This window comes from Vidua macroura, chromosome 4 (genome assembly GCF_024509145.1).
Source record: "Vidua macroura isolate BioBank_ID:100142 chromosome 4, ASM2450914v1, whole genome shotgun sequence".
NCBI classification, from domain to species: Eukaryota; Metazoa; Chordata; class Aves; order Passeriformes; family Viduidae; genus Vidua; species Vidua macroura.
This window is the reverse complement of record NC_071574.1, coordinates 60844528-60859635: the sequence shown is the minus strand read 5'-3', so window position 1 is coordinate 60859635 and position 15108 is coordinate 60844528. Positions and strand designations below refer to the sequence as shown.

The following is a 15108-nucleotide window of genomic DNA, read 5'->3' as shown; positions in this document are numbered from 1 at the left end:
TCAGTAGTTGTTCAATATTTAATTGTTTAACCATCTAATTACACTTTCTTGAAGACTTCTACCCCATCTCATTGCTTTTTCTGTAAAATAGATGTTCATGTAGATTTTAAATACTATACTTGACTCGGAGTATCTTTGTCTTTCATGCCCCTTCAGCTGGGTTTACTGAAGGTGTAATAACACTCTGTTCACCTCTGGAGAGCTGCTTGCCTTCTTTGATGTCTTTCTGAGAATCCCAGGTAGAAATGCTCATTGTACAAAGTTCAGCAAAGTCTTTCAGTAACAGATCTGAGTATCCAACACAATACTTATTCACTTATGTGCTCAAAAGGAAGTAGTGGCAAATCTGGTAAGAATGTAAAACAATGCTTGTTTTAATTGTTGTAACCTGACACAATGCTGCTGCCACTTCTGTGAACTCCTTGCTTTTGTTATTTTCCTTACCACCAAATAAAGAATTTAGAGCAAGGGAGTAGAAAGAGGTAGTATAATTATTCCCTGAAAAAAATATGAGGCAATTGAAATCCCCACCTCTACTAAAGCTTGAATGTATTCTCTTGGTACAGACCACCATAGGTATCTTCTGTATCCATTTACATTATTTCATTTCAGGATGAGAATGTGTACAGCACCAAAGAGCTTTCCTTTACAGGTGACAAGGGATGCTTTTGGATAATTTGAAGTAAAATAGTCCATGCAATGAAGATTATTTATTGCAGTTACCCATAGAAGCACTCTAAAATGGAAACATCTTTCTTAGTTATTCTTTAAAGGTTACATCTTATGAGATAGAAGTAGGATTTGGCAATTCCACAATGCCATTTCTGATAACAATGGATGTAGCTGTGATCTAGAGGTGATTGAAGCCTGACTGTTTGACTAGTTATGCTTTTGATTTAACAGGCCAGACAGAAACATAGGGCTTGCTTCCTGTTAAGTGCATTCCTCAAAAGGAAAATTTGCAGACAGCTTAAAATACCTGTTTCTTGAGAACAGGACAAAATGAATAAAGGACAGGAACTACTTCTTTATGTTTACCTAAACAGGTGATTGTCCAGAATTCACTCACTCCACCTTTCTGCCACATTGTTTTTCTTCCCTGTTCTTTAAGAGGCTTGTGATTCCCAGATGCTTATACGTAAGTTCAAAAGTGTCCTTTGTTATATGAGAAAAACCCGTCTATTAATTTCTGGCTTCAGGAGAGAAAAAGCTTATAATGACTCCTTTGTGGGAGGAAGTAGAGTAAAATAGATGCTGTATTTTCAATATATCTTTTTTTATAATTGTAGTTGAACTAGTGGCTTAATTTCATACGAGGCGTGGATCACTCACTGTAAAAACCAATGTTTTGGGTAATCAATATGCAACCAACAGGTACAGAGCAAAAATGTAAGACCTGCTCGGCCAGAACAAGGACCAGTCTATCTTGGTGTTTGGCTTCCAAGCTATACTTGGCATCCAAATACCTAAAGTTAAGAGAATTAATTTTAAGTAGAAAAGGGTCAATACTGAAAGTGTGTATAAATATTGGGAAAACGAATATATAAGAAGTGGACTAAATTCTGCAGAAAGTTTTGCTACTTTGAGCTCAGTAGTTGCTTCTCCAGCTAGCAATTCCTATAGTACCATGTTGTCAGAACAGGACTTTCTAAAAAAAACAAGGTAAATTACCACTTTTGAAAGGTCTAGAGAATTCCTGGAAAACGAGGTTCTGTCCGACCAGTGAAAGTACTGATTGCTCAAAAGAAGATGGCCTGTGGAGCCCAGAGTGTGAAGCACGTGTGTGATCCCTCTGCCTCGCTGTGCGAAGGAGCTCCATCGGCGGCTGGAGGCTCCTGGGCTGCAGGGCAGGCTCCAGCCTCGCCGGCTCCCAGGTTCTGGCCGTTCCTCGGCTTTCCAGCCGTCGGCCCGGGGGCTTCTTCAATACACAGTGTCTTTCGCATCTTCCTATCCAGGGAACGTGTTACACCTACACGCACGGGTACGCCGCACGGGTCTCCCAACACAGACATAACCCCATGTCCCTTAAAAAGCCAAAGGGACAGGGCTGGCTCCGAAATAACCTTCGTCCGAGTCACTTCTCCTTACCCTGGTCTGGACCCCAGCTGTTATCAGTCTTGGGGAAGAATGTCCCGCAAAACCTCAGCAGCCTTTCCCGCAGAGGGGATCGCGGGGCTGCCCCGGCAGCCGGGGACCCCCGCCCGCGGGCAGGGCACGGCCAGGGCCGGCGGTCCCGCTCCGCCCCCGCCGCGATGGGGGACGGGCCAGCAGCGGCCTCGGGGCTCCCCGGGTAAAGCGGGGCCGCCTGCTTGGAGCACCTGGCCGGCGGCGTGGGAGATGGAGCAAGCCGCCGGGTGCCCCGCGGTGGGCGGCAGCTACCCGCAGAAAAACGCCGAGATCCTCAGCAGCCAGTACGGCATCAACCTCTTCCTGGCCGGGCTGCTGCTCACCTTCGCCTGGGCTGTGCATGCTGTGGGCATCAGCAAGAGCCACCTGCTCTCCTACCTCATCACGCTGATGCTTATCCAGCTGCTGTGGATGCTGTGGTACCTCTGCAGGAGCTGCACGCAGAGGAGGCTGATCCGGGATAAGGACACGCACGCCGGAGCCCGCTGGCTGAAGTGTAAGTACGGGCGGATGGCACAGAGTGGTACTGCACAAGGGACATCTGTGCCATCACCTGTGTCTGCTGCCTCTTTGTTACCCTCTCCATCCCTACCGGGAGGCATCCTGGTATTTGCAAACTGAATGAACGTGCAGTGCACTCTAAAGTAAATATATGCATAAGCTGAACATACTAGAAGATTGTATTGGGAAACTGTTTGTTAAACATCCTCACTTTCCAACCTACCATTTATAGTGCTGAAAGCTCCAGCGCCTTTCTTCCTTACCAGGCTGGTTTGGTCAAACTTGAAAAATTAAATATAGCTAGCGGAAGAGACAATTTTGTTGGTGTCTTGCAGCTGTTTTGGAGGAATTATCACCTTTTCCAGATGGTATCATGCAATTTACATTATGGTAGTGCCAGTCAGAAAGGTTTTGAAGTGTTCTCTCTACTGATGTATGTCAGAGATTCCTGTTTATATGTGTACAGTGATGCTTTTGAAACATCTAGAGTTAGACAGAAGAGGACAAAAACCCTGACCAGATCAGTTTGTAATCAGTATATAAAGCAGTTAAACAAGGAATCTAAACTGAGCATTTGCTTGCAGAAAAAGTATAAAAGTTTGTGAGGGTAGTGGTGGGGTATGCCAGCCCTTCTCTGCAGTCAGGTGCGTACCAGAGTGAGGATACAAAGGTATATTGAGAGAAGGTGTTTGGGCAGCACATCACAGAGTGGTAGTGACAGGAATGCTGTGTTTTTGGGTACCAAGGAAAAGAAACAGTCTGCATCAGTGCTTGTGGAATAACAGGCAATCCCAGTTTTACCAGCCTCTTCTGGTCTCAGCACTGTCAGTGATAGATCGGAAAGTATTTAAGTGGAATGTTATGACAGCTTTCCCCTAAAATGTTTTCTACCTACTAACAATGAGACAACAGCTAATTTTCACAGCAGCTAATGAAATATCTAAATGCAAATTCCAAGAACACCTGGCAACTAATTATTTTGAAGTAAGGTTGTGCTGTGGATATGTAGTTTATTCTCAATCTCAGTGCTTGTGTGTAATTTCTTTTCTTTGCAACTGTTAACATTTGTGTTTGAATTGCTGATAGAAGACCTATTTTTTTAAATGTCTAATGTACAGCCATGGTCTGTAGACTCTTTCCTGAAATTTATGGAGTTCACATACCAATTGTTGAATTGTTCCCCTTGATTATTTACTATTTTTCAAAGCAATATTCATCTCTCAAGCATTTTTCATGTATTAGCTTATGTGACTTACAACCTCCTGAAATTCATGCAAGGCTTAATATGATCCTACCTTGGACCAAGCTAAGTTTTGTTACTCAAAGGGTAGCCTTCCCCTCCTAAATATGGAATAAATGCTGCCTAGCATGGGTAAGTACAGCAGGATCCTCCACCCTCTTTGTTTTTGGCATTGCATTCACAGCATTTCATTTGTCCTACAGAATATAAGGAGTCACAGGAACTTAGAAATAAGATCCTAGATTGAACTACTAGGTTACCTTATCCATTTCTTTTACCAGCACAGGATGGCTCTTTGTCCTGGCTTCTCAAGTGCTGTGGGTTCCATGGCTTCTCTTAGGCTGCAATTCAACAAATTTGCCCTTAGGGAATGACCTACACTTTCCTATTCTTGGGAGTTTCTTGTAGTTACAACAAATCTGTGCAACTCCTTTATCCTCTATTGGTAAAAGAAAACTTATTTGAGCTAAGGAAAAACTCAGGTGGCAATTCCTCTGCTAAGATCCCCCTTGCCCTCCTTTTTATCAGTGCTTTTGTCATAGAAATCTTTTACCTGAAAGATCAAAAGTCCAAAAAGGAAAGGGGAGGATGGAGTGGGACAGACATATTTTGTTTGAGTTTTTCCACTGAAAGCTTTCTGCAATTTTTTTACTACCTCTATCAGCTACTTTTCAAGAACATCTCTTTGCTGTAATTGTGAGAGCAAATGTCCTTGTATTAAACACTATAAAATGAGTGTATTTTCATGAATACTTTCAAACTGTGAATATCATTTTAGTAAAAGTGGTGGCAGTTGCCTGCTTAGACCATTTTGCTCTGACAAATGCTGAAATGGAATGATTTAACAAAAACCTCCTATAACTGACTCCTTGGACATGTTTAGCAACACTAGAAGGACGGATGATCAGTTTACAAGAACTGCTCACAGAAGGTTTCCTCAAGCCTTTCTGCACCAAGGTGTCAGTTGTGTGAACCCTTGAGCTTGGTTGTCTTCCCACCTATGTGGTTGACCAAGAACCATTCCTAGAGTCTGAATGTGGGAAAAGTTTGTGGCAGAGCTGTGCTTTTAATACAATACAGTTATCCTGACCCAAATAACCACAGGGAATTTTAGGAAGTCTTTCCTTGGCTTATTCCAAATGTTATTCCCCTAAGTTTGCTCTCCTGCTAGGAAAAGCTGTCTGACCATTTTTGGGGAAAGTGAAGTGAGCCAGAGAACTCAAAACAAAAATCACTTGGCTTCACAAACAGCTTTATTTTATCACATTCTTTAGCAGCACAGTTTCTGTTTAAAGCATTGACAACTGGTCAACTTAAAAGCAGTGGACAGACTTCAACTTGTATCTTTTTACTACCTGCATTGAATTGCCAATTATTTGAACAATATTTTAAAATGAGAATGGTATTTTTGCAACTGTATCATTATGTTTTTCTGATCTTCTTGATGGTTGCTAGGAGGAAATGAGGCATTTAGCAATATTGAAAATCCTATTATTAATCCCTTAAGACACACAGGTTTCAATGAATGTTTGAAAACAAAAAAAAAGAAACAGCGCTCAATAGCAATAATTTCACATTTCTTACAATTGTAAACAAAAATAACTAAGCGGTGGAATTATCTTCCTTGAAATTACTAGTGTCCATTTAGTATTAGTACATACTACTGAAGATTCTAACATAAAAAGTTGTCAAAAAAACTATTAACATACCGTATATATGGTCATTACAGTTGTGCTTTGATTTTTTGACTAAGAAAATCAGTACAATCATTCTCTTGCGAAGCCCTTAAATAAGCACGTTGGACACTTTGTATACACTTGTAGTGTGGCCACCTGGGTGATTGCAGAAATATCTAAATACCATTTGAATAAATGAAACAATCTAAAATTAAGCATCATATAAAGTCTTCTAGTCCTCAGAGGTCAGTAGTCTATCATCTTTTTGCTTCAGAAGATAGCTTTTGCCTTCTTATTGAAACAATCATAGCACATGTGAAATGGACTAATTTCAAATGAACAGGCTGTTTCTTGCCTACTTTGTAAATAAACCATAAATCACAAAATCTATCTTAGAATAATTCAGGTAGGAAAGGACTTCTGAAGTTCATCTAGTCTAACACCTTGCTCAGAGCACGTCTAGTTACCTCAGGCAGAGTGATTTATAAACAGTTATATAATTCTAATTTATTTCATAATTATTAACATTCTTTAGATAAGGAAAAAACCATATCATTTGATTTCAAGTGTAACCTATAATTTTGTGTTTTATGACACCATTTAGTTTCATACACAATAAAAATGGCACCTCTATTTAAAAATGTGGGCTCCAGTCATGTTACATGTGTTAGAAAACAAATTAGGTGACCTAAGAAGCATAAATTTAAAAAATTGTATGGGATTACACACATGTATGAAGTGCAGAGCTGAGGTTTTAGATTTTGCAATACAAAAGCAGAAGTTTTTAGCTTTAGGTAGAAATTACTCTCAATCAGTAATTTTACAGTGGTTTTATTATAGAGAGATTGTACAACATAAAAGCATATGTAAAGCATAAAATCCTACTGGAATTCATACCTTTGTGATTGAAAAGGTTTCTGAAGTCTATTTTTGTTTAATTTTAAAGGGTCAATGAAATAATAAAATTACAGTGTGTTTATATAATTTCTACTTAATTTTCATCAATGCAACTTTGACAATAAAGGTATTAATTGAATAAAATTTTAATTTAATATTACTTTTTTACTACCACATGTCAAGTGGAACACATGGTACTTATATGGAAGTATAAGTACTTCCATATAAAAGATAAAAGATAAATAAAAAGATATTTTTATATAAAAGATAAATATTTATCCAAGTCAACATTAGTTATGTTATTTACTCTGTGAGGAATTGTAAAGAAAGATTAAGTTACTGATGCTGGTTTATATCATGAGGTCTGGTTAAGGTCCATGGGTAAATTTTTATCTAGCCTTCATTCAAATAAGTCCAAATGAAATCCAGTGAAAACTTGCTTGAAAAAAAGCCTAAAAAAGGGGGGAAAAAAAAACCCCAGCCAACCACAAAAAAAAAAAAAAAAAAAAAAAAAAAAAAAAAAAAAAAAAAAAAAAAAAAAACAAAACAAAACAACCCTCAAAACAAACCAAAACCAAGGAAATGGAGGCCTTAGAGTTTGGTTCAGTAATCTTGTAGCCGATTGTACTTAGTCATACAGATACAAACCCAATAATAACAGCAACAAAAAAATAAACAAAGGGAAATGTATTTCAAAGTTCTTTAGGGTATTTAGGATATTTTCGTGTGTGTGTGTGAAATACAGATATTGAAATTAAATCTTTGGTTCCTTTCTAGGAGAACAAACCATACAGCTCGTTATGGTTGTGGTCTCTGAGTTACAGTGTGACCCCCCGAGCCATGGGGAGCGCACAGCAAGTGATTGTGTTACTTCCCACTGTGGAGGTTTTGGGCTGGGGGACTGTGAGATGATTTTTAGGTCCCCAGGAGTGCCCAGTTTGCTGTGGGCTGCTGAGGGCAGTAATTCCTGCTCTCTATGGCTGCTTCAGTGCCACTGTCACCTGGGAGGCTGATCCTGCCCAGAGCTGGGCACTCTGCTGAATGTCCTGGGCAGTGCAGGGCTGGCAGCTCCTCCCTGGCCATGCAGGGGCTGTCCAGTGATGACCTTGCTTAATGTACTGGGCAGAGGCTGTCACAAATTAGAGGCACTAATTTCATAGAGTCAATTATCTTCTTGAGCATTGATCTAGTCTTATTTCCCTAAACAAGAACACAGATATTGATCAACTTTCATTCCCTTAAATAGGTTTTTGTATATTTTACATATGGTCCCTAGACACTATAAATATACATTAAAATTTCTAATATCTTTTTCATTTGTAGGTGGGATTACATTATTTGCAGTGATTACTTTAATTCTGGACTCCTTTAAAATTGGATATTATATTGATTTTTCAAACTGTTTATCACCAACTGAAGGCATTTTTCCTGTTACACATGCTGTCCACACCATCTTACAGGTAAAAGTCTGGTTGCAGTTTTAAAAAAACTGGTTGCAGTTTTATATTAATCTTTGTTTCTTACCAAAAATATATTTTATCTTGTCATCAGTGGACTTAACACTAATTTGATTTCTAAGCATATCACAGAATACTTTTGAGGACTAAATGCTTGTGCATGTATAGTAAATTCAAGGTTTGCAACCTGAAGTTACTTAGCCATGAAATTCATGGGTTTCAGACAGGGGTTTGAAAAAAAGAATAATAAAAAAATGTTATCATGTACTTGAAGTTATGTAGCCTTTTTGTTTAGTTGAAGTTACATAAAGAATTTTCAGGCTGAAATGAGTATTTTGGCTGAAGACAATTCCCTTGTTTACGTATGTAGGACTTGCCAGACAAGTTCAATTCAATCTGTCTAACCTGATAATTCCTTTGTGGTTAGAGGTGTAGGCCTGGTAAGTTAAAGGGGACAAAACCCTTCCTAGCTGGTTCTAAAATACTTGGACAACTTTCCTGTAACAAATGAACATGGATGTTCCTTCTAGAAGCATTTGGTTGTTCTTATCAGTGGCTGCACAGTAGCAAACATAGTCAGTGAATCCTGTGAAATATTCCAGCTGCCTGTTTGTTATAAGGCTTTGGGTCTACAGTGTGTGGTGACACTCCATAGCTGATTGTTTCTCACATTAACTCCTCTAAACCCCTGTCAGCACGTTTGTAGGGAAGGAGGAAAGAAAAAGCTACTCAACTGAGATACTCAATCATAGCCAGGCACTTTTATGAATTTTTCAAGAGGTTTATGTCATTCAGAAAAAAAAGAAATGTTTTCCTAGCAGTTGTGATCGCATGTAAATGAGATTTTGAACAACCTACATTTTTCTGCTTTCTTCAACACTTAAAAAAAAGCATTGAAATTTAAACAGTACCTCTCACTCCATCTATGTTTTTCTCTGACAGTGAAATTCTGAGTTGGTTGAAGTAATCTTAATTTCACATTATTTTAATATCCACTCTCCATGTCTTGCAACTTCATTCTTTCATCTCTGAAAAACAAAGCAATGAAATTAAGCTATTCTGTCCTGCTGATCTGAACACAGCATTCTTCATTACAGCCAGTGACCCAGAGCTGACAAGGTTTCCAGCCACCATGAACTGGAGTGTGGAAGAATGGTGAATAAAAATGATGAACAAAGGCAACAATAATTCTAATTTAAATTTTACATCACCCAGTGTCACTGAATTTATCATCTAAAGAGCTTAAAATAATAAACACTTGAATGTTAGCCTAAGCAATCAAAGAAAAAGTTAAATTTAAGAAGTAATTAACTTACCTAAGATGTATCTTGTGTCTTTGAAATAGTGAAAGAAATCACAGCAGAGAACATCCCTAATATGTGTCATCTAAAAACCAAAGAATTTGTTTTCTACCGGATTCTGTTGTCATTTACTCTAAGTGAGGCTTCCTGATACATGCCATGAAATGAATATATACGTTGTGCACCCATGTATGAACTAACATGTACCTGCCCTCCCAGGGCAGGCTGTGCATTATGTTCTTCTGCAGGCAGAAGTCCCCTTGACACAATCAGTATTCTGTGAGCAAAAACTGGATTTTTGCTATTTCTTTACTGACTTGTCCTATTTCTTCCCACTATCTTGTGTCTGAGCAGATCTTCAAAACTTATGTTTTTATAAGTTTTAAGGAATGGTTTCAGATCTGCTGTCAGATTTTACTGCATTTTTCCTAGGATGGGAAACTGAATATGGCATTAGAGACTAAGGTAATTTCAATTTGATTTCCGTTGAAGCCTACATGAAATATTTTAGTCTTTACATCTAGGATTTTACAGAGACCACTCCTCTCATTGATGAATGCTTCATTAGAGGAATTGTTACTGCTGGGTAGCATAGTTGAGCCATAAAGAGCTGCCTTTGCCTAGCATTGATTGCCTCAGAAACAGTGGCTGTGAAGGCATCCTACAGTAATGGATGCTGTGGAAAAATGGGCTTCCAGTTACTCTGGTTGCTGAAGAAGAACCCAAAGTTTTTATCACTTTTCAGACCATTTCTGGAATACCAAACCAGGCAGGTTTCTAAGAGAAATGTTAGGACTCTCACTCCTGATAGTTCACCTACTGATGACTTCAGTATCCTAGGAACTATTGGGAGTTAACAGACTGTTAGTGTCACCCTAACATCCCTGAGGAACATTGGTATAGTTCTTCTTGAACCTATCCACACTTGGTTTTGTTTCAGTGGCAATCTCTTTCTGAGGTCTCCATTATGCTCTCACAAACAGAGAGTTCTAATTTTATCCCCCTTACCTTGACTTGCTAAGTCATTATTGTTATCTCTCTCTTTTACTCCTTGTTTGAGTTTTCTGTGCTATCCTTGAGTGCAGCTGCTGTGTTCTTAATGGGGTTGTCTCTCATGCAGTTAGTACAAACTTTTCTCATGCATCCTGGGAATTTGTTGTTTTATTAGTCAAGTCTAGCATCCTTTCATCAGTCTCTTTCCCTCCATAGAATTGAATATATTTCATAAATTATTCAAACTTAGCATGACCATGCCCCACAGCAATCACACCTCTATCCACAGCCAGTGACTTTATTTTGTTTAACATTGAAATAAAAGTCTCTTCAGATACAGAAGGAAAATATGTTTTGGTGAGTGATACTTAGACTTTCTACTGTTAAGCCACTGACTTTTAATGTAAGAAATCTCAGGTTCTATGTAAATATCACATGAAATCATGAGCTCTTTCATATGTGTGGAGATGGAGCTGCCTCAGTTTAAATCATCAGAAGTTTTAACAATTTGAATGTCTATCTACAGATGCACTTTCTTTTCTGAGTGTTACACATGTGCATTAGTGTAACAATATTTCTCTGTATTTCTTCCATTTAGGTGTATTTTCTGTGGTGTCATGCAAAGGATGTTATCCAGTCTTTCAAAACACTTGAAAGGTAAAGTGGATCTGATCCTCATCTGGCATGATAATAGGTGTAGGTCTGTACAGTGCTTTAACACCAAAGATTTATTGTATGAGAGACAGTGAAAATATACAGAGATTGATTCTCCTCTTGATTGCATTAAGTAGAAAGAAATAGAACAGTTAAGTAACTCCACTTACCCTTATTCAACCTGCACTGATATCAAAATAGTGACAGAATACATATATTTTTGTCATGAGAGGGGAAAATGGCAATATATGATACCACAGAATCACTTAAGAAGGAAGCATCATATATGTGTTTTAAGACTGTGCACTATATTATGTTTTATTTATTTACCTACTGAAAGGGAGCCTGTATCACCAACCTGCAGTCAATGCAATGTAACTGAGGTATTTTATATTGATTTTATGGAAAGCACCTTTTTAAAACTAGGTCTTAGACACATAGAATAGTTTGGGTTGGAAGAAACCTTTAGAAGTAATTTAGTCCAACCCTTCTGCAATAACCAGGGACACCTTTAACTAGATCAGGCTGCTCAGAGGTCCATCCAACCTGACCTTGAATGTTTCCAGCCTGTGTTGATGCTGGGGCTTGCCCTGACCCAGCCGCAGGACCTTGCACTTGGCCTTTTTGAGCCTCCTAAGGTTCCCATAGAGCCTCTTCTTGAGCTCATCCAGGTCCTTCTGGCATCCCATCCCTCAGGCATATCAACCACGCCTCACAGCTGTGGTAGATGCAGCTGTGCACATGCACTTAGAAACACAACCTCCCTGCTGGTATCCTATGTACCAAATCAGATCCAATGTGTTTTCTAGGTTTGTGAGAAGGTGGATTAATGTATATTGATCTGTCTGTACATAGAAAACAAGTAAGCAAACATGGTAGTTTTCAAAGTACTTATTTAAAGTTATCAATGATCTGACCAGTTTCTATAGGAGGTAAAATAAACTTGCTCAGAAACATCATCTGTGGTGAAGGTTCTCCATTGGTTCTGCTCTCCTGGGTGAGTGTTCAAACCCCATGCTCTGGAAGAAAGTGATTACAAAAGGCTTTGCAACGTCAGCTGGTGCTATCAGCTCTGTTTATAAGTAGATTTAAAAAAATTCTAACTGCAACTTTATCACTGAGAACAGTGTTCTAATAAAGAACTGTTTCTTAGTGAAGAAACATGAACAGCCTCAGGTGTAGGAAAACATCTGGCATTCTATTAACAGTTTAATACATTAGGCTATTTAATATATGGCATTTCTGTAAGGTTTTTGGAAGTCTGATTTCAGTGACTGCAGAACATCTTTAGAGATTGGTGATGATTTTTCAACCCTCCCCCTGCACTGACAAATAAATAGTGCCGTATAGCTTGTACATAGAAAGTTAATCCATTTAATTTCATTTAACATATTTCATGAGATACTGTCTGTGCAGATTCCTGCGATAATTACTTTGCTTTGTAGGTTTGGTGTTATCCATTCTGTTTTCACAAATTTGCTCCTGTGGACAAATGGTGTGTTAACAGAGTCAAAACATCAATTGAATGAACATAAGGAAAGACTAATCACGCTTGGTTTTGGGAACATAACTATAGGTAAGCAAAAGTCTTGGTGCACTGTGAAATTCCTGCTCTGGCATACTCATACAAAACACTGTCACTGTAGGATTTAGCTGAGTCATTCATGATTATGTCAGCATAGACATTCTGGGCACATGGTAATTAGCTGATACTGAAATGTTATATGATCATTATTATATATGTAAACAAGGCAGTAATTTTCTTCTAAGTTCCAAACAAATAGAGTTTTTGAGAACATTTCTTTTCAGGAATAACATCACTATTTTATTACTAAATCACAGTAATAAATTAACATAGCAGTGTTAAAAAGAGAGTTTACTACTTACCAAGTTATTCATAAAAAAAAACAAGTATGGATAATCTTGCAAATCTTTCCCAGGAGAGTGATTGCATGTAGCCTGTGGCCCTACAGGATTCAGTGGGATGGCTCAAAGGAAGAGAAGTTATCCATTAGTGCTGTTTTACAAGACAAAGACTTTACTCTGAGTGCTTTTTTTACTAATGAATCTTTTTCTCCATTGGCAAGATGGTGCAAGTTGTAGTCAGCAAACTTTTAGAGTAAGGAAGATATAAAGAAAAAAGTTCTTCACTGTGAGGGTGTTAAGACACTGGAACAGGTTACTCAGAGAAGCTGTGGATGCTCCATCCCTGGAAATGTTCAAGGCCAGGTTAGATGGAGCTTTGAGTAACCTGGTCTAGTGAAAGGTTCCCTGTCCACAGTGGTGGGGAGGTTTGAAATAGATAATCTTTAAGGTCCCTTCCAGCCCAGGCCATTCTATGTCAACTGCTGGAGATGCCTTCTGCTTTCAAACCTCAGTGAAGCATGGGGAAGCATTTTCTTAGGTGGGTAACTGGGTGTTGTTTGACTGAAATCTGACCTTTTGTGTTTCACTATTTTATTTATGTTTTACTTATTCACTTAAAACAAGGAACCTTGATAATGCACATAACTGATCTCTCCTTCTCCTTTAGTTCTAGATGATCATGCACCTCAATGCAATTGCACAACTACAACTCTCTGCTCAATATTTTCTCAGGGAATATATTACCTATATCCCTTTAATATAGAGTACCACATCCTAGCATCCACGATGCTCTATGTCCTGTGGAAGAACATTGGTCGTAAAGTTGAGCACCACCAGCAAAACAAAACTCCATTCAAATTCCACGGCATAACTGTTGGAATGATTTTTGGACTAATTGTGTTAACTAGCACGATAGCCATAGTTGTTGTGTATTTAATTCAGATTGGAGGTTCAAAAATCAAAAGTGAGTTAGCACTCACTATGTTTTACTTGCACGCTATCTTCGTGTTGGCTCTCATGTGCACAGCTGGAATCGTCGCCCTTCTCATCTACAGACTGGAAGATAGATCGCTGGATAATTCCAAGAATCCCGCTCGAAAACTGGATGCAGAACTGCTGGTGGGCACAGCTGCAGGGTCCTGGCTGCTCTCCTGGGGCTCAATCCTTGCCATTATCTGTGCCCAAGGTCATCCCAAATACACATGGTATAACCTGCCCTACTCTGTTCTGGTTATTATTGAGAAATATATTCAGAACCTCTTTATCATTGAATCCATCCACCGTGAACAGGAAAAGGTGAATGATGACATTAAAACTCTTCGAATAGTGACCATATCTCGGGGGAGCACTTTGTCTCTCACCCCCTTGTACAAAGAGATTTACAATGGTAGAGCTGCTTGTGACAATGGTGACATACCCTGTCTGTTTAAGGGCAGCATCTGTGGGAGAGAAAACGATGGTGCTGGTGTTGCCAGAGAAGAAACAAGTCAAGATAATAGTTTGGTCATGCACCCAGCCTCAGATTTCTCATTTTACAGCAGAAACTCTGTTACTAACAACAAGAGGAGAATTTTGAAGAACATCGCTGCATTTTTATTCCTCTGCAACCTTTCGGTAAGACATTTTGAATGTAGTTCACAAGTTAATATCCAAAAGCTTCCCATCCTTTCAAGTGTGATAAGTATATTAAAATTGCATGGTTATATAGTTTGTAGGCAGTAAATTTTACTTCTGGAAGAAATTAATATTCTTTTGGGGAACAAAATTTATTTAAATGAGGAATGAGGGAAGCTCCTTTCAGTAATGGTCCAAAAACAGCAACATCAGAAGGAGAAGCCCTCTTCCACCAGCCTGCCCCAGCAGCAACAGGGAGGGATTTCTTAGGGATTCCTGAAACCAGTTTGCAGTACAGTGGAGTCACAGTCATTAAGGGCTACTGACTTGTACGGCTGGTGATTAATATTGGCCTCGCGTTCTTTCCCTGCAGCTGTGGATACCACCGGCGTTCGGGTGCCGCCCGGAGTATGACAATGGACTGGAAGAAATAGTTTTTGGCTTTGAACCCTGGATAATAGTTGTGAACCTTGCGATGCCTTTTTCTATTTTCTATCGGATGCATTCAGCTGCCTCGCTCTTTGAGGTCAATTGTAAAACATAGATCATATACGGTCCCTCAGTGAACAATTGCTTGAATAATTAATTACACAAATAGCAGTTGAGGGAGTGGATGAATGAATGAGTGAATGCAGCAGCTGCTCAATAAATAGAAGATTCAATTATTTTTTTTAAAGAAGGGACCATAGCTAATAGCATGTAATTTTTCTTTCTTTCCACATGTTTTGTTATATATATGGTGTTATTGTATAAATACACTTTTCAGAATCATATTAGTGTTA

At 38.8% G+C, this 15108-nt stretch overlaps 1 protein-coding gene across 1 annotated transcript; it reads left to right on the top strand.

Moving 5' to 3' along the window:
* The first annotated feature begins 2337 nt into the window (after positions 1–2337).
* Positions 2338–14870, top strand: OTOP1 (otopetrin 1). The gene is made up of 6 exons (XM_053976625.1): positions 2338–2623; positions 7765–7901; positions 10791–10849; positions 12292–12422; positions 13380–14326; positions 14700–14870. Exons 1-6 carry the CDS (start codon positions 2338–2340, stop codon positions 14868–14870), a joined length of 1731 nt encoding a protein of 576 aa, XP_053832600.1.
* Positions 14871–15108: the final 238 nt, after the last annotated feature.

Bases quoted from the DNA above. Each gene is read 5' to 3' on its own strand.
- OTOP1 (XM_053976625.1), top strand. From the start codon at position 2,338: ATGGAGCAAGCCGCCGGGTGCCCCGCGGTGGGCGGCAGCTACCCGCAG. The intron at 10,850-12,291 runs GTAAAGTGGATC...TTTGCTTTGTAG, and splicing joins TCTTTCAAAACACTTGAAAG to GTTTGGTGTTATCCATTCTG. The intron at 14,327-14,699 runs GTAAGACATTTT...CTTTCCCTGCAG, and splicing joins TATTCCTCTGCAACCTTTCG to CTGTGGATACCACCGGCGTT.